Here is a 19,645-nt window from a genome sequence, read left to right on the forward strand (position 1 = left end):
TTTGACATGATATCTCTTGGATTTTTATTTGTGGCGTGACAATCAATAAATGAAATAAAAATCCATTACCTGTCACTGCTACCTCCTCCAATTATTTCCTGGATTCTTTGGTCTGTTGGCGAGATCACCACCTCCTCCTGTCCTCCTCCTGTTGTTGTCATGGAGCGCTTGGCTTGAGCAATACGCTGTTTTGTTTCCATCTTCATGTCAAACCACTTTTTACTCTTACTACCTTTTGTTGTTGGCATTTCTTCTTCTCCTTGTGCCTGATTTGCACGCAGCACAACATGCACCTGCCCTTATATAGTGTTTAAATATATGGGCGTTACATATGCTAATTACAAAAAATCAATTTGAGATCAAGTGGGATTCATCATTCAGCTCACCTGGGTGAGAGCAGATTGGGATGGTTAAGCATTGGACCTAAAACATTGGACCACTCCAGAGTGCCATATTTGAGGAGTTGGGAGTGAGAATGTGCTACGTGTTCACAGAGTAACAACAGAAGAAGACTCATAAAATGAATGAAGAAGCTTCTCCTGTAGCACCTTCACCTGCAGCCCTTTCTCCACTGCAGAGTCTTGGCATGTATTTAACTAAGTCCTACTCTACCACCGCAGCACCTGCCAGAGAGATAGCAGGAGAGGAAGATAACCTTTTATATTTACATTTTATGACCTGTTTTTATTTTCAGCGTTTCAGTGTGTGGAGAGGTTTTAAAGTATGTTGTGCTTCTCTTATTATGGACTTCATATCTTTATCTGTTTATTGCCAGGACCTGCTACCAGAGCATAATGAATACAAATAGTTTCCTGTATATTTCTCCAAGGTAAAGAGGAGATGGACATAAATAATATAGTAATAACCTGTACAAGGGCAGAGGTTTGGTTTTAACATCGCCGGGAATGTTCTTTATTGAGCGGCCAGTACCTGCATCGGTGTGTTCACCTGCCCTCGTTTGCTGTATCTGCAGATATGTTTGCACACACATAATCAGAAAGGTAAAGGGATTATTCGGCAAAATATGAGCTTTATTAAGTATGTATTCGTCCTGCTTATTGCTTAACGCAGGATTTTCATCAAATCCATACATTTTAAGACTTTAAACAGATATTTTGGAATATATGTTTAACAGTGTAACAGTATATTTAACATTTACATACAAGTCTGTCTAAAAAATAAAATAAAATAACCTGCAATGAAGGGGTTAAATGTGCATGTGATTTTCATCCAGGACACCAGGGTTTCAAGAGTCATTTTTGAGTCGCTTACAGGTAACAAAACAAACGTTATTTACTTCAAATACAGCACACAAGTCACCTAATGTACTAATCAATGATTGCATAACGTATCTACATCTATATGATAGTTATTTATACCATTTATATTTGGAACAATTTTGCAATGTAAATCACATGTTTATAAAATGTGACATTTCTTTCAGTAAGCTTTATTTTGTGTTTGTAATATATTATCCCCAACTTACCCACTTTATTTCCAAGGTCTAACTGGATGTTGCATATTTATACTCGACAAATTCTGCTTACTTGACCACATAGCCCTGTATGTGCAGAAGTGACCCCAAGGGCTCCTGGATTGTCATATTTTTGAACTGTAGGGCCTCTGACCAAGCTGCTGTATTTTTTAAATTGATAAAGACAATGTGTTGCATCCTGCAACATCTGTAGTTCCACCTGTGTCTTCTGTGTCTTATGTATGGTTGATCAAGCTTATGTTGCCAGAACCTCTTTGTTGCATGGTTTTACTAACAAACAAATTATTTGAGCATCTTGCATGAACAGTATGAATATAAGTGCAGTTTATTTAAACAAAAGCAGATCTGATATGACTTTTTAAATTTTGGCACTGAATGAAATGAAACCTGTGTCATGTCTGGAACTTTCAGTGAATCACAGATGGGTCCTTCACAGGGCCCTGACACTTGGGCGATGCAATGCCATAAGAAACTGTGATTATACTATAAGAACAACATCTACCCAGACAACAAGTACAGACAAGTATTGCTCCCTATATGTGTTGGAGGTGCACTGTTTCTCACAAGCTGACTGCTGGAAGAGTCTGTTGCCTGCAGTTCACACATTAAGAGCACAGCAGCTGCTTCTGCTCGTACTATACCTGCCTGCATTATTCAAACTGATCCACTGAAAATGAAGGTATTCACACTGCTCGAGCAGAGCACTGAAATCTGTTATTTATCAAATTACCTCTCTATTAAATAAAGCCTTGCCATCAGCTAACCCTCCTTACTGTTTCATTCATCCTTATAACAGCCCCATTTTAGCAGAAAACACACAAACTTTCTGTTAATCATTGTCATACTCCTTATTGGTTTATTATCACCTCATAGGCAAAGAATTTATTATAATAATCTTGTCCTGAGATTACACATAGGACTAACCCTTTAGGAGAATGCAAAGACTAAATGTGGCTTTTTAATGATGAGAAGAAAAAGAATGGATATCATACCTAATGATCTGGCAACTCTGAAGACATAACTTTGCCCAGTAGGACACGTTCCTCGATAAACATCCCAGACTGTAATCATGGACCAAAGGGTAAAGATAATACTATAAGGACTCTAACTGTGCTTTGGTCTGTGTAATGTGTGATTAGAATGGACAGGAGCATAACCCAATCAAAACCACTTCCTCCAAGTTTGTTGTGATCCAGGACCATCACTGGCATGTTGATCCTGGGCCGAATTGTACAACATGATTGAAATGCACAATTAGCTTCAATATAAGGGATAGGTAGATGCTAACTCATGTTTGCATTAATAACTCAATTTTAAATGTAAAATAACATCAAAAAAGAAGAAGAATGCAGAAACAAGGATTCTCTTTAGACATGACTTTAACAGGCTGATATACGGCTACATTTATTCCATAAGAATAGTTCCAGTGCTTCAGTTAAAGGCCACAGCTAAATGGCCATTACTGACCTTTAAAAATTATACTTCCCTCTTGAAGACCATTAGTGCTCCTCCAGACTGTCTTCAGCGCTCTGACCAAAAGTTTACATTCCTTTAGGATTCGCAAATATAAATAATCCCCTTCAAGTTCTCTGAGTGTTCCTCCCACTAAGGAGGAACACATATTGTTCCTTTTGCATTCAGTGCTTTCTCCCATATTTGTTGGATAGAGTTCAACATATAATGAAACTCTTCAAAGACTGTTGCTTGACTTGCTGGATTTGATGTGGATTATCTTCTCTTTCATGTCTGTGTCTTTAAATACTGCAGTGTTTGGGTCAAAGTGAACATTTTATAAAGCCAGAACAATGAGCGTCACGTTTTAAGGATTACAGTTAAAGCCACAGTTAACATGGAACTATTTCTCTTCTTACAGTGTTTTCTGTTTGGTTACCAGCACTATTTGGTAACTAGTAAAATAATATCGTACAAAATAATGACTGTGATTAATCTATGATTTGTAACATGTCCTGTTTGATTCACCTTCCCTTCCACCTTCACATACGAGCTCCCTTTAGCTTTTCTTTGCTGTCACTCCGGCTGCTGAAAAAAGACCTTTTCATGCAGAAACCCAAATAAAAGCTGTAAAGCAGGAAGGTTTCATACTAGCTTTGCTTTTTTACACTAGACCACACAACGGCGGGGCACATAACTGTCCAACTGTGTGACTTCACAGCATGTTTGAGTAAGCAACGTTTGAGTGTAAGGGCCTTTGTCCACTAATGGCGTTTTTTGCATTGGCAGCACCCACAACCTCAATTTTAGGTTGCTTCTCACCGCCGCTTACTGTTGCTAGGTTACGTTAGTTGTCCTGCGGCACTTCCACTTCCCTCGGTAATGACCGTTAAATAGCTCTGTATGCTTAATATTTGCTTTAATTCACGGAAATAAACAAATAAAACATACAGCAATGTAAAGGAATCGGGTCCTGGCGTTAGCAGCAGCTCAACATCTGAAAATGTTACCTTCGAAAAAACGAGAGGATTAGCTTGTCCTTTACCATTTCCGTTGATCAAGTTGTTATTTGAAGTCTTCTTGATTTTGATTGGTTGGTGAGGCAGAAGCGTCATTAACGAGCCTGGCGGCGTTCCAAAAGTTCTGTGGAGGTGGAGGAGCAGAATCATGGCTTCAACTAGCAAGCAGTAAAGTTAGGCCAGTATGGATCCTCTCTGTGCTTTTTACAAAGGTTTGGAGGATGGAGGTAGTAACCTACTTCAGCACTATTGGTTGCTGTAAATGGCAGTCAATATCCACGCAGGTCCCTCTCCATGATTGTATTTTTATAGGACACACTCATATGTGGAATCAAACAGCAGTGAGCTAGCTTCATGGTGAGTTTCATGTGACAGCAAAAGGCGCTCAAAAGACTTCATTTCTACAGAGATTAGGGCTAGGGGTCTGTTATCATTAAGTCCCGTGGTCCTTGGTTGTTTGATGGTGAAGGAATTGAATCAGGCTGGCATGTGGCATGTCTCCTGCGAGGTGTTGAAGATGTCTGTGAACATGGGAGACAGCTGATCATAACGGTGCTTCAAGGTAGAAGAGCAGACAGAGTCTGGTAAGGCTGCTTTGCAGGGGGTTCTGTCTTATAAAAATCCTTTTAATGTCTCTCTCCAGCATGGAGAAAGTCTCTGTTAACATTGTTAGCTGCCAGCTTCTCAACTGCCCTCAAACAAAATCATGACTGTACCGTGCAGCAAGATAACCTCTCATAGCACCTCATCAGACAGAGCTGGATGTCAAAATATCCCCGTTTTTTAATGGGTTTGTATTTCTTTCTTTTTTTCTTACTTCCAGATGCAACGTGGACAGCAAAGTGTCACGAGTGGCGTGGCTCAATCGCACCACCATCCTATTCGCAGGAAGTGAGAAGTGGTCCCTCGACCCTCGCGTCATCCTGATGGAGAACACAGCAGTCACAGAATATAGCATCAAGATCCAGAATGTGGATGTCCACGATGAAGGGCCGTACGTCTGCTCCATCCTCACAAACAAGAAACCAAAATCCACAAAGGTGCATCTCATTGTTCAAGGTAAGACCTTGTGTGTTTTATTTTTTACAGACGGAGAATTGTAAACTCTTTTGAGGATTGGACCGGTACGAGTCTTTAGGAAAATCAAATAAGAAATCTTCCCTCCTCTGTCTTAGGATGGTGTGTGGAATACAGCCAGCGTTAGAGCCGGGGAGGGAAGCAGGATTCAATCTCGATTTAATTTAAGTTTGCTGATAGATATTGATTTAGGGGACAGTACATTGAAAAATGTCCTGGCTCAGTTTCATTGCAAAGTTTTCCTAAATCAACTTTAAGCACTGAAACTTTCTGTTATTTCTCCTGATGAATCTTTTTCCTCCTGTGTGACTTTTTAAAATAATTAGCACAAATGAATCGTTAAAACTTAAATTAAGTATCTGCACAAGATACCTCATGTAGAATCACAAAGAGAGTACTCTAGTACTCTATCAAGTAAGGAAAGCTGGACACAGATTGCACCATTTTAAGAGAGTTTAAAGAATAATTTCTTTCTCAAGTCAAAAGTGACATTAAGTATTTTCACAGTGTATAATTTTCAATCTGTATAATTCATGGTGATGTCTCATTAACTCTTAATTCATGCCGAGAAGCATCAGGCCATGGTTTTAATCAAACAATAGACAAGCACACACTGACACGTTAGTACGTCTCCAATTATACTTTCTTGTGGATTTTATTCGTCCTTTTTTCCAACCTTGAATAACACAAGCCATCTGGATAGAGCAAGATCACACTTGAAGCTAAAAGGAGCCGCATGGAACAGGCGACACTGGGCTTTTATACACCAACAAAAACTGGTGGTGGGTGCTTTGTGTTGTTGTACAAAAGGAGGGATGAGACTGCTCAAACAATGATCCAACAATAAGTGGGCATGTGAGAGAAACGGTGTCTGTGCAGCAAGTGCTACAAACCACAGGCCTGTCTCTGCCACAGCTCTACAAGTAAAGCAGGGATGGAAATGTCAAGAAGTGGGCTGTATTTAAAACTTCAGTGAGGAGTTTTTCTAGTCATAAAGCAATCTCGGTTTAATTCTGATAAATGTAAATGACCGAATCCAAACCCGACCATCAGCAATTAGAGTGACTTTTAAAATGTATTCTTATAGCTGCCATTTGGTTCAATTCCCTTAGAAATAAGACAAAAACGGACTCGTGATTGGATGACTCAAAAAGCTCCCGGTATGTGATTGTTATGATTGGATGACTGGCTGTCAGTCAAACTCCTCGCCATGGCAACACGCAACATCAAAGCCCCCAGCTACCTGATGTTTTTTTCCCCATAGAGAAGCCTCATCAGTCGTACTCGTTACTACTCAATACGGTCTCAGAGCAGACCATCATCATGGCTGCGTCTGTGCCAAGATAACACAGATACAATTCATTGTCATGCTCTTTGAACAGGTTATATAAATTTGCCAATAATATCATTATTAGACGGGCTGCTAACACCTTGTCTTTTCTCTTTATAAAGACCGGATACTGCAGGTAAGAGTGCTGGATCATGGGTGGAAAAAAAGTGACTTGACTCGGGACTTGTCTTAACTAAGGACTCGACTTGACTTGACTTGACATAACCTGTGACTTGACTTGACTTGCCCAAGAAAAAATGATTCGAGACTTGCTTGAGACTTGGACCGAATGACTTGAGACTTCTTCCCCGGGGGGAAATTCATGTGTTACAGTTGCTCTGACAAAGAGAAAGCATAGAGAGTTAAAGGCAAAATTAAAGTTAAATACAAAATAAAAGTTACAATACAAAAAAGTTTTTTACAAATGAACAGTGTTTGCAGTATCATATCGACATGGAGTGAAAAACATTTAAGAGGCAGACTGACTTGCTGGGTGGGCGTGTCCTTGAACTGTGCCAGGGGCAGGCAGTTCTGCTATGTCTCGGGCAGATGCCCAAATATAGAGTGCCTCCACTTTGTGACATTACAAAGTGAAGTGTCTGGGGAAGTCTGCCTGAAAGCAAGCGTTCACAGCAGCCTGCAGATTTGAAACTTCACCCACGCTTAGTCTGGACATCCAACATTGTAACATTATATATATATGTTGATATTAAAATTTGAAACAGCATAATACCCCCTCTTTAATAGGCTAAACTAGGTGTATGAACACGACTAAATAAAGTAAACTTTATTTCACCATTGTTATATTACAGTAGTGTTTAACAAAGAAAACTAAATTGCACCTTTATTTCCTTCACTTGCAAAACAACAGTCAACATCAGCTGCAAGTATTTTTTGGATATTTGCTAGAAAAATCCAACTTAGTTAGGTACATTTAGGACCGCCAGGGTCAGCCCTACACATGGGTCTGTATGTGACTGACTGACTGAGTGAGTGAGTGAGTGACGGTACTTTCACAGCCGTAGAGAGAGAGAGTTGCGACATCGCAATGGCGGATCATGGAGCATATAGGAACTCTACTGACGCGACTCTCTGTCTATACGGCTCTGGATACTTTGTTCAGGGAGTAGGCGGGGCTGCTCCTCTGCTGTCCTCACCTACGTCCGCAGCACGCACCTGTTTTCAAACATGTTGTCATCGACCTCATAAGGACAGTCTTTGTAGCACATTACCCACAAAAGGGCACATTGACCTGATGCAGTCAGCCACATACAACCTTGTATGTGGTTGGAGTGCATTCAGGGTGCAAATATATGACTTTTACTTAATTTTCTGCAAATTGATCCAGTTTCTTCTGTATTCATATATTAAGAGATATCCTGTACTCAAATAAATTGAGTGATGTGTTTTTCACTGTGCTGTCTGAGTCAGTGTTAGCCTGTTCTCGTTGAAAGGCTGTCAGTTTGGCCTTAGCCTGAGTCTCAGGATAGCCAGATAAACCAGACAGCTGGCAAACAACACTTCTCCGTGATTTTTACACAGTGTCTTATTACTGCAATCTGTGAGATACTATACATTGCAGGTGTCCCAGAATGCACCACCTGGTTTCTCAGCTGGGGGAGTTCGCTAAGGCTGTAGCTGTCAGGATTTCCACAGTGAGGTGTCATTATTTGTCATCTGATAACGGCAGAGGGAGAGGGGAGCTCTTTGATTCATGGGCGTAGCGCTGATAGTTTCCACCTCATCTCGTCTCCTAAGATGTCAATTAATATGTTTGATCGACAACATTACTAATGCACATTGACAGATAATCATTCAATCACTGACATCCCAAAGAACAAAGAGAGTTAGGCCTCATTGAAGGAGAAAATATAAATAAACATACATTTATAATACACATCTGGTATATGATGTCTAATATAAGTTGGAATAAGATACAAAGGAGGTCTGGGTGATGTTTTTTTTTTTAAGCCAATACAAATGGGAAGGCCAGCTGTAAAATCCATTTCTCCGCTCTCTCATGTTTTGGATTATAAATCTCTTTCAGATGAACTTTGAGATTGAGTGTCCTCGAGCAGGAAAAAACACGAATGCTTTCATTTTTAGAGATAGAAGAGTGGCTTTTTTAAATGCAAGTGAAGCCTTTGTGACTGAATTCTTGTTACACACTTGTAGGAGAGAAAAGGATGGGTAAAGGCAGAGAGGCTGCGTTTTATTATTTAAAAAAGGCTTTTATTTAGCACTTTTGTCTGGCTTCTCTCTGTGAGCGTAATGCAGAATGATACTGTAGTTGTGGGGATGTAGACTCAGTGATGTTTATGTAGGAAATCCCTCTGTTTATTTGGGTGGAGGGACAGACGCGCAGTGAAACAGCATTGCCCAGACTTCCTCTCATACTGGCTCTGGTTTCAGGCCCAGCAGTGTTGTAATGCTGCTTCAGCCTGATCAAACACATGCCAATACACAATTAGAACAGTTTTAATAAATTGCTGCCACTAGTTCGACTTTGTGAGAGTTGTGTGAGCCCAGATTTATGTCACACCCCAGAGTTACAAATGAATGAATACAGAGCAGTACATCCACCTTTATGGCATCAGAGGGTCCGCGGGGGATTTCAGCTGAGCCTTTTGTCCCCACAGGCGCTCTCCTCTCTCGCACCTCAGAAATGGAGATTGGTGATGAACCTGTACACAGAGGAGGACTCTGGAGGCTAACATCAATCAGCCCAGTGACCTTGTCAGCTGATACCCTCAGGAATATAGGGCAGCTGCTTCTATGGTGACTGCACACAAGGAGTGGACCGACTGCAGTTAAGCCCCCACCACAAGAAAGAATAATATCTTAGAGTGCTTTGTAATGCATAGCTTATGTATTCCAAGGACTAGAAGGGGCAAGGACTCTGACTCCACATCAAGTGGTAGTTACACTCTGATCCCAACTTTGAGGAATTCACTTCTGCTTCTTTAATAAGCAAAGAGCCTTTCTATTTCCTTCTTATCGACTGTTCCTGAACAACACATCCTCACTCCTTGCTCGTCACATTCGCAGCTTGGTCGGTGGCCCTGAGCTCAAATTATGACAATAACTCTACTCCAGTGTCCCTTTATCACATGCAGGGCTTTGTAGTCAAGTGACTTATAAAATGATGCAATTTAGGGTTAGAGTTTCAAACAGTCAAGTAAATTATAAGACTTACAGGTGGTTACATTTAAAAATTAAAGCTTGACATTGGACACTTCACAGTCATTAACATGTTAAATGTTTGTCGCAGTTTGCTTAGGTTAAGGCATCTAAACTACTTAGTTAAGAAAGAGATCATGGTTTTTTATTCAATTGGCAATCTCGGATCCCATCAGACAGCGGTGACCATGCCGGGCTTGTAGCCAGAGGTTAGCGATAAAAGACTTCCTTTATCGCATGCTGCATTGTTTACAGAAAAATAACCAGTTTTTCTTGTGATTAACTTTAATTAACGGCTCTTAAGTTTGCTGAAATTTCAACATCATGATGCAGATAAGTGAAAAGTCAAAATGAAGTTTGTCAGTTCTGTCCTCAAGAGGAGAATAAAACTATTTTTAAAATGCTCGTATGTTGAACGGAGGTCAAGTGAATTTATTTCAAGTTAAATTTTAGATCTAGAACAGATTGTTAGCTGTTAGCATGCAGATGTCTGTTTATGGAGATCAATGAGAAGCTAAATTCTTCAGATCACGCTGATGGGAGCCGGGATGTCATTACGGCGAATTACGTTCCGCCTGCTTTTGCTCTCCTCATGGACTGTTTTTTCCCCGCATACGCCGCAGCCTGCTGATACATGATTGGTCAATATTACTCGGACTACAAGCGTACTACAAACGGAAACCAGAACACCTGCCATCCCTAAAATCCATGTCTCTGCGTACAGATTCCACATGTCTATGTAAAATCTGTAGAGCTTATTCAATTGGTAATAAAAGGTTTATTTAACTAACACACTTTATATGATGTGACATACATGGGTTACATAAGTAACATACAATATGTAACTTAAAGGAAGACACATACAAGAAGAACACATACTAATTGTTTAACCACAGGAATCAAACCCAGATCTCTTGAATGATATTCCCATATTTGTTTAACTCATCCATCACCACAGGTGAACGTGACTCAGTGGTAGAGTCAATTGTCTTTCAACTGGAATGAATGTGGTTCGATCTCCACCTCCTTCAGTCTATATGTCCTTGGGCAAGACACTGAACTCCCAGTGCCACAGGAAACGGTGTGTGAATGTGATGACTGATTGACAGTTGGGTTTACGTAGTGTAATGACATGTGACATGTAGTGTAAAAGCGCTTTGAGTGGCTGCAAGACTAGAAAAGCGCTATATAAATACAGTCTATTTCCATTCCATTTACCACCATCTCTGCTCTTTATACAACATCACCTGACTTCAACTCCAAATCGATACATTAAGCTAGTGGACAGGGACCAGAAATGATCCTAGAAGAGAACCAACAGCGTCTTGTTTTGACACACTTCTGAAAAAGGCGACAATATTGACGACTTGAGAGTGAGAACATGCTACTCTGCAAAGGCACAGCAACAGCATCGTCTTCAAGACATCTGGAGTTACAGTCTGGTACGACCTGAAGCTCACTGTGGCTACTGCCAAAGATTTACAGTTTTAATAATAATTAATTATTAATTAATTAATTATTAATTATTAATAATTAATAATTAATAATAATTCAACAGTTAACAATCTTGTAACTTCCACATGTGGCAACTAATAGTGATGGTCTAAAAATATATGTTGAATCATGTATAACTTTTTCTTGAGATTTTAAAGCTTGAACATTTACTGCACACATTCCTGGCTTAAAGTTGACTGTGGCTTGCTGATGCTTTCACACCTGGGCAGAAATAAACTCAGTCCCAGTCATAGATAGAAAGAAGTTGTTACAGTCCTTCAGTAAGTCAACAGCACAGGTCAACACTTAAGCCAGCACACAAACTATTTATTATGTGCCTCAGCTGGCGTCTAGTATCTGAAGAGGTTAGAGGTTCTTCCCTTCACAGCATGCTCTCAGCACAACAAGTGCACATTGTGTTTGCCCCATGCACTCTGCTGTGTCTCATCCATGGGGCTTTATGCTTTTCATGATGAAACACAGAGCAGGCCACTGGAGAAGGAACCACTATCTTGACTTGTGTTGTAGATTTAGACAAACTTTGGTTTTGCCTCAGACCAAAGAAGGTCCGTGTTGGGTTCCTGCAGGAATATGAAACAACCTGTAAAAGATGTCTGCAGACGGCAAACTGAGTGCAAGCCGGGATAAGCTCCAACTCACAGACAAACCTGAAGAGATATTGCTTTTGAGGAAATGATGAAATTATTTTTTTGTCTTTTAATACAGTTTTCAAGCTTAACCAGAGAAGGATGGGCCGTTGTGGCGCCTGCATTCATGCTTCAAAATGTACAAAAGTATTTAATATTGAGGCTATAGAGGTGCCATGTCGACAGCAAACAAAAATGAACAGATACAACTCACAGGAGGTGCCTTTTATTTTTACTTTATCTAAACCCAGACAATAGGGGAAAAAAACAGTATTTAAAGCCTTACAGATGAATCAGTAACTTTACTTAACAGTCAGAGATATTGAAAATCCAGCAGCAGATTTTGTCATTGCAGCTCGTCGCAAAACCAAAAACAATAATATTTTCCTTATTAGTAAAGCCGCTCTGCTGTCTGCTGCTATTTTCATCACGCATGGTGTGACTGACACAGCTTCTCTGACATACCATGTATCAGATAGTGTGGGTTGCTGAGGGGAGCACAATAAATTGCCTCACTTCTTCGATCCGTATTTCACCCCTTCAAACCTTTTTGCTGTTTGTTCTGACTATGTGACGAAAAACAGCAGGTGACCTTGGCTACACTCTGACCCTGACCAAATTAAAAATACAAACAGACAAAAAAGAGATCAGGACCATGACCTGGATGTGCGATAACTCATATTAATCTAAGTATATTAAGTTGCCGTGTTGTTTACAGTGTGCAGTAGTTACTGAGCCCACTGCAATTGAAGTTGGTGTCTGTTAGCACATAGTCCTTAACATCTATAACTACTGTGAGTGTTTTCAAAGGAAACCTGTGAACATAAAGTTAGCTTACTAACAGTTAGCGCTAAAAGAAGAACTGCGGGGATGCCCTCATTTGATTGGCTGAAAAGACAGCACTGCCAAATGTGGGCATGGGCACGCTTGTGTTTGGTTGAAAAGTAGGCAGACATCTGATTGGTTATCGATGATTCCCTGTTGAAATAAACGCATTTGTGAATGGAGCCGCGGTGCTCGTGCAGTGAAGTCCACAAACCAAAAACACCGTAAATGCAGGTTAAACTGTATATAAACTGTATATAAATGTCCAAAAATGTTTCTGTTAAAAATTGCAAATATTTTTTAATACATATATTTGTGGATTTTAATTACACATATTTAAAACAAGAAATATTTGTGTTTGCCTCAGAAATACATTTGTGAATCTTATTTATTTGTCATATATGTATAAATCGTAAAATATATTGGTGAATCCTTCTGTGTGCAGTCAAACACAGTTTGAGTCAAACATTTAAATCAAAACACCAGAAAAACAACACATAGCAGTAACACAGTTGTGATTAGCTATTTCCTTAATCCAAACATATAAAATGTGTGAATGCAATGAATCCAAACTATAAACTTAAAATTTTATATCAAATATGTCATGCAACACATTTGTCTGTGTTTGCTTCCAACATTCAGAGTGGAACAACATAACAGATCTTTGCTAAACTTTCAAAATGAAAGAGAAATGTCATAGTAGTAATGTTTTAAGAACAAACTAAAATTATGTGGTGGTAGGTAGTGTCAATGACTGTATATAAAGATGGACGACGCGTCTCCATCTGCGGGTGGAGCCGCCGTAGCCACTTCCACTAACCAAAACACACTTAAATTACAGAGAAAAACAGCAAAGATCCCGCACGGCGGCGTGTTTAACAGCAGAACAGCTTCTTGTGTTGGTCTGAGGTTAACGTTCACAGGTATGGAAACTTCAATGACTGTAGTGATTGTTTTTGTAACGTTTCCTCTCGCTGTTCCTCCTCTACTCTGCTATTCCGGAACAGATCGGCTGCAGGAGCCCCATTTGTCAACAGAGCTGTCAATCATCCTTTTCACAGCATCAAATGACTAATTAAAAATGTCAGAAAAATGAACACTTGGACAGAAATCAGCATGATAAGAACTAACTATGATGACAGAAACCATGTTTGAGAAAAATGTATTTGACGTGTATTTTATTTTATAGTTTGACTCATGTCCCATCTGTTAACATGGAGGAGGCGAGCTTTATGACCGATACTGCAGCCAGTCAGTAGGGAGTGATGGAGAGGGTTTGGCTTCACTTTAAGGGAGCTGTCATGTCGTCCATCTTTTTATACAGTCTGTGGGTAGTGGCAACAAAGCTGAATTTATTTGTGGAAAAGTAGCTGTGGCAGTAGAGTAGGTTCTACTGTTTACTGACGCTGATCATGTGAAGTGACTGCAAGCGAAACACCCTGAACTAACACTGTAACAACAACAGGACTTATGGCTGCCATATTTATAAAAACTGTGGGGAAGTAAAACAAATCCGTTTTAGAATGTATATATTCGGGTTCCTGTTATTTCTGACAACTTAAACTATCTACAATACAAAGCTGGGACTTTTTGGTATGTTTAAAAATAATAATTAAAAAATAATGGGTGCTTTAGTGAAATATAAAAGGGGCAGTCTGGGGTGCCATCAGTATGGCATATTTTGCTCCTTAGTTGTTCTACATGGCAGAACTTTAATTAACCTTTGTGTCCTTTGCTCATTAAGCAGAGCTTCTGCAAACGTCTGGAAAATGAAAGCTGTGTTTTAGTGTGATCTATTGAGCTGATGAGGTTTATATGAAAGCCAATGACAGATATAATCACTCCAATTATCAGACAAATTATCGATATAAGCAGGGATATTATGAAAACGTTACATAGCTCAGATGCAACACCTTTTAGCATGGTTACAGTGTACAAAAGGAAAACTTTCCCTCCCATGTTAGCTGCTTTGTCGCTCGTGCCAATCTTCATCCTGCCCCTTCAGTCAATACCAATCAGTGGAGACAGCTGAAATTAGTTTCTAAGCAACCTGGCCCTGGACACAGGCTGTGTTATTACCCAGGTGTCTATGAAAGCATTTGTGTACCTCAGACTGTTATTGTTTTAAAACAAAGACAAAATGCACCTTGTAGCAATCGGTGCTCCCAGTCTCAGCCTCAGTGTGTATTTGTTGTTGAGGTTTCATAGACCTGAAAGCAGAGTGTTGAGCATATTGAATCAGTTCTTTAATTTAGCTTGCAGATGCTTCAGGAGGGGCAGAGTCAAGGCTCCATTTCAATCACTTATTCTTCTTCACAGCACCGAACAGCTGAGTTCAGCACTTAGAAGGATACAATACCGATCTTTGAAATTGTCCACTTAACTGAAAAATCTGTACTACAGACAACTACAAGAAAGTCAGCTTAAATGTCATTTGCATATTTTCACGTTTACTAAGTGGAAAATGATCCAGCTACACATAAAAACAGGCACATAATGGACAGTGTTGCTGCTCACTCTTAAAATGAGTCAACTTAGTAATTGATGCAGCACAAACTTTATCTACTGTAGCACAGATCTCTGACTGAAAAGGCTACATTGTACATAATCGTGTATGTTAATGTATATCTTACTTTCTTTCAACAATTGAAAGTTATTTTTACCTGAAAACTTATTTAAACCCAAAGAATGCCTTGTGGACAGATTTAGAGATCAGAACCATATTTCTGTGGAGAGAGGGGTCCAGGCCATACCCCCACTGGTTGGACACTATTTTGTTTTATATCAATTGAACACAGTTCAGACTATTCTCCTGTTGGTATTGACTCTATTGTTTTGTGTTGTTTGAGAGATTGGATGATTCAACTCTATCAGTAACAATAAACAAACAAGGCATATTGGTAATTTTATGTTTTATTTATTGAACAAAATAAGGAGCTTAAGTAGCAGGTTGAAGAACCATATGCAGCCACAACAGCCTGGCACCTCCTCCTCATGCTGGTCACCAGCCTGGTCACAAGTGGCTGTGGGATGGCATCCCATTCCTCAACCAGGATTTGTTGCAGGTTAGCTGTGGTTGTGTTGGTCACTCTAGCATGTACAGCACGCCCGAGCTGATCCCACAAGTGTTCAATTGGGTTGAGGTCTGGGCTCTTGGCAGGCCACTCCATTCTCTCTGCTCCCACATTCTGGAGGTAGTCTGTGATAACACTGGCTCTGTGGGGGCGAGCATTGTCATCTTGGAGGATGGGGTTAGGTCCCAGATTGCGGAGGTATGGGTTTGCCACTGGCTGCAGAATCTCGTCCCGATATGTTACAGAATTGAGATGGCCTTAAATGGTGACAAGCCTTGTTTTGCCAGTGATGGAGATGCCGCCCCACACCATGATACTGACCAAGCTGGTGACCAGCATGAGGAGGAGGTGCCAGGCTGTTGTGGCTGCGTTTATTTAGAGGCTTGTATTGACGAGTGTACATTAACTTAACAGAGAGAGAGATTTGTGAAGTGCTCATTAACACCAGAAATTTCACTGCTTATTTGCAAGCATCTATCCACAATGCATATGGAAACCAATAGTGTATTTTGCATACAAATAAACAAATGCCTCCATCAGCTATGCAAAAGGAGAGAAGGTAATTAATGCATCTACAGCAATCTGATGTTTAAGGAGAAAAACGGGACTAAATTGTTGTCTAATTGTTTCTAAAAGCACATCCACAATCTGACTTTAAAAAACCCAGAGCAGCCCCAGCAGAAGCGCCTCAGCACTTAAATGCTGACAAATTAAAACAAGAATGTCTTTAATTGTGCTCTCACTAAATGGGATTTATGGAATGCATCTTTTCACACAATTATCTACTTCATAGTTGCAATACTTATCTAATGACTTTTAGTAATAGGAATTAAATCATCCCGACAGTATGGTTGATTGAAGTGCTGCATGTGTACACACAAAATGCTCGTTTGAATGTGATTTGACACACTCCACTGTCTCTTCTCCTCTCATCTTCTGTGGCTCCTCTGCATTCGTTTGTGAGGAAAATGTTGGTTCTGTTCAAACTTTTGTATGCAAGAAAAAATGCAACACTTCATGTCTTGGGATTATGTGCACGCTTGTGTGATGACCTCAGCAGGAAAATAATCAACACTGGGAATGTATCAGGACAATCTCCACAAATGATTCACAACGGACAGACCTGTACTGTTATTATTTCATTAAGCAATGTTTGGCGTCTTGAGCAGGTTGCAGCCCTACTTTTTATAACTATGGTCAAGTAAGATAAGTTGTCAGACTGGTGCAGGTCCTTCCTCTTAAAGTAGCCAAGTACAGGACTTAGTATTTTGTTTGGCCCCTTCATAGATGCAGGACATCTGGAGTCTCGACTCGTTTACTGCTCCCACATATAAAGGCTCAACATAATTTACTGCGATATACAAACATCATAAAAGGCAATCATACAAAATACCTGCTGTTGTGACAATGCATGCATGCATCTATCAAGCTATAGGCACAGCAAGTTAGTGAATGAAATGAACTAAACATAATGCAGTGTAATAACCTGATAATATATTTCAGGCAGTGTTATTTCATCGCTATCAAAAGAATGTGTTCCATTTATATCTGAGAAATAAAAGGAAGGTTATTGTCAAGTAATGAAGTTGTTGGTGCGTCTTTCCTGGCCATAAATTTGTCATGGTTGAGAATGGAGCCAGTAAACGAGGAACACAGACAGACTGGTTTAATACGGAAATGTATTGAGGGGCCCTTTTGGTTTCTTCAGACCGGTTTGGGTCAGAGGTCATGTGGAGGAAATATCTGTGGACTGCTATCTCAGAAAACAAGATTTGAACTGATTCATTAGTTCCTCTGGGAAATATGTAACATGATATTTTGGTGATCATATTTCCTGCGAGTACATGTACTGCCTACACGATGTGGGCCCTGGGCTCGAACATGACTCGCAAAAGATTGGTGTTGATATTTTGATGTGCTGAGGTCAGCCCTGCTAGCATGATTTTTTTTGCATGTAGGTTTTTTTTAACTCATTGTTCATATAAACATGTTCTGTGCTCGTTGATATTAACAGCTCCAGAAAAAAATAACTGCAAAAAAAAGTTCTTCTTTGGTTCCACTATTTAAAGGTTTGTTTTATTGTAAACAACATTTCTCTCTATTTCCAAATCAAATATTCTCAATGAGGTCTTTTATTTGCAGAAAATTACGACTGGTTAAGATAACCAAGAGATGCAAAAAATGTTTTCGGGGTTTGAATAATGCAAAGAAAACAAGTTAATGTTTATGTTGAAACAACAGAACACTAATGTTTTAACTCCGGAAGAGTTCACAAATCAATATTTGGTGAAATAACCTGGTTTTTAACTACAGCCTTCATGCACCCTGGAAGACTTAGACATTGCTGTTGGGTGACGTTAGGCTGCTCTTTGGGCCACTCTTGTTCGATGGCTTGTGATGGTCCATCTTCCTCTTGATCACATTCAGGAGGTTTTTTCAAGATCTGGAAATAAAAGGCACCTCCTATGATTTGGAGTTCAGATCTGGATTGGGCTGTTCATGACATGTAGAGAGAGATGCTGATTTAAGGAACATTTGGAGTGCTCTCTTCAGAGCTGACTTTTGCAGTATTTGCTGCACATTCCTGTTGGGTTTTTCTCCTTTTTAAGTCCTCCTGCTTAGCATTTTCTCTTTCCATGTGTGCTGTCCATGTGTCTAAGTTCTCAGTGTAGCTGCCCCTCATTGTTTTCACTTTGAAATCTTCATTTTATTGTATATTCTAAAACTGGCCTTACACTCAGGAGCACTGCCATCCTGGGTCTGGTTCTGTATGTGAAGTACAGTACATCTGAAGTTGGTTACATTGGCATTCACTTGCTCAGTTGGGGAAAGGTACAGGTAAAACAGAAGGAATCACTGTCCTGTCCTTCTGCTTTAGCCTTTTGTATGCCACATTTTTACAGTATGTCAAAGGGGGAAAAGGCAGATATTACATCAAACTTCAAGCTTGAGGACAAAGGAAAAAGTACAACAGTCACTTATTCACAGAGATAAATATGCAATGTCCAATGTCATGCCTGTGTCCAGTATGGACCACAGGCTCCAAGGAAGAGAGGACTGTTGGCACACAGCCCGACAGTAGCAGTGATCGAGGTGTGTGAGGTCTGAGTTCCAGCAGCTTACAGGGAAGAATCACTTTGCTGAAAGGTAGACCCACATACTTTGTTGGGCTCAGAATCTTTTGGTGGTTTAGCTGTAGGGAAAAGTGTGTCATCGGGCTTAGCACAGTCAACTGCTACTTTCATGGGAAATGCCATTATGGGTCGATCTGTGAGAAGTGGAACAGTGCTCCAGTCTGTGGGCATGTGACGGCAGCTTTGCATGTACCACACTGAGACACACCGGATAGACCTGTGCATCCAACCGTCGCTGCAAAGCCTAAATACTTGGAATATTTGCCAGTTTGTAGCATTGTGAGTTTCATGAGATTCCCCTTGGGGAAATACCAGTAACGGATTAGAAGCTAAATCCTTCTTTTCATTATTTCAATCAAAAGAACATCCAGCTTTTTTTTAATTGGAGAGATCATTTGTAAAACCTCTTTTTATGGTAAAATTGATAATTGATAATAATTCAAGCATTGTCCTCAGCCGACGTAAGGTGTTTTCCACTACAGGATCTCAAAAACTGGTATGCAAAACTAGGGGCGGGCTACAGGGCACTGCATCAAGTTTTCACCACTGAGAGGGTGTGGCTCTTTATCACCATGTTTTATTGCACCCTAGAGAGGGAACTTTACCAGGTTTTATCTTCCACAGGAGCCATCCAGTGGGACACTTTTTGCCTTGTTCTTTCTAAACTTGGAGGCATCAATGAGGGAAAATCAAAATTTCCTGACTCAAATAAGAAAAAGTCATGAAACTTACTTATTATCAAAATCAGAAGAATAGAGTGTTGCACTTAAATGCTACTGACCCGTGCCAAACCTGAGCAGTTGTCATCAATAAGCAGACATTTTAGATTTTAAGCTGAAAATTATTGGCTGGCCATTTGGTTGGGGAAGTGAGCTTGTAGGAGCTGCGGAGAGACAGCCGGGTAAACCACATGATCGG

General features: G+C 40.1%; 1 protein-coding gene across 1 annotated transcript in view; it reads left to right on the forward strand.

Moving 5' to 3' along the window:
* opcml (opioid binding protein/cell adhesion molecule-like) overlaps positions 1-19,645 on the forward strand; it is a 210,940-nt gene that overhangs the window by 100,359 nt on the left and 90,936 nt on the right. The window contains exon 2 of the mRNA XM_069665916.1: positions 4,790-5,025. Coding sequence (XP_069522017.1) covers positions 4,790-5,025 — 236 coding nt within the window. The remainder of the gene's footprint in view (positions 1-4,789; positions 5,026-19,645) is intronic.

Source organism: Semicossyphus pulcher, unplaced genomic scaffold (assembly GCF_022749685.1).
Source record: "Semicossyphus pulcher isolate SPU_LCO1_2020_fin unplaced genomic scaffold, fSemPul1.0.p SCAF_10, whole genome shotgun sequence".
NCBI lineage: Eukaryota > Metazoa > Chordata > Actinopteri > Labriformes > Labridae > Semicossyphus > Semicossyphus pulcher.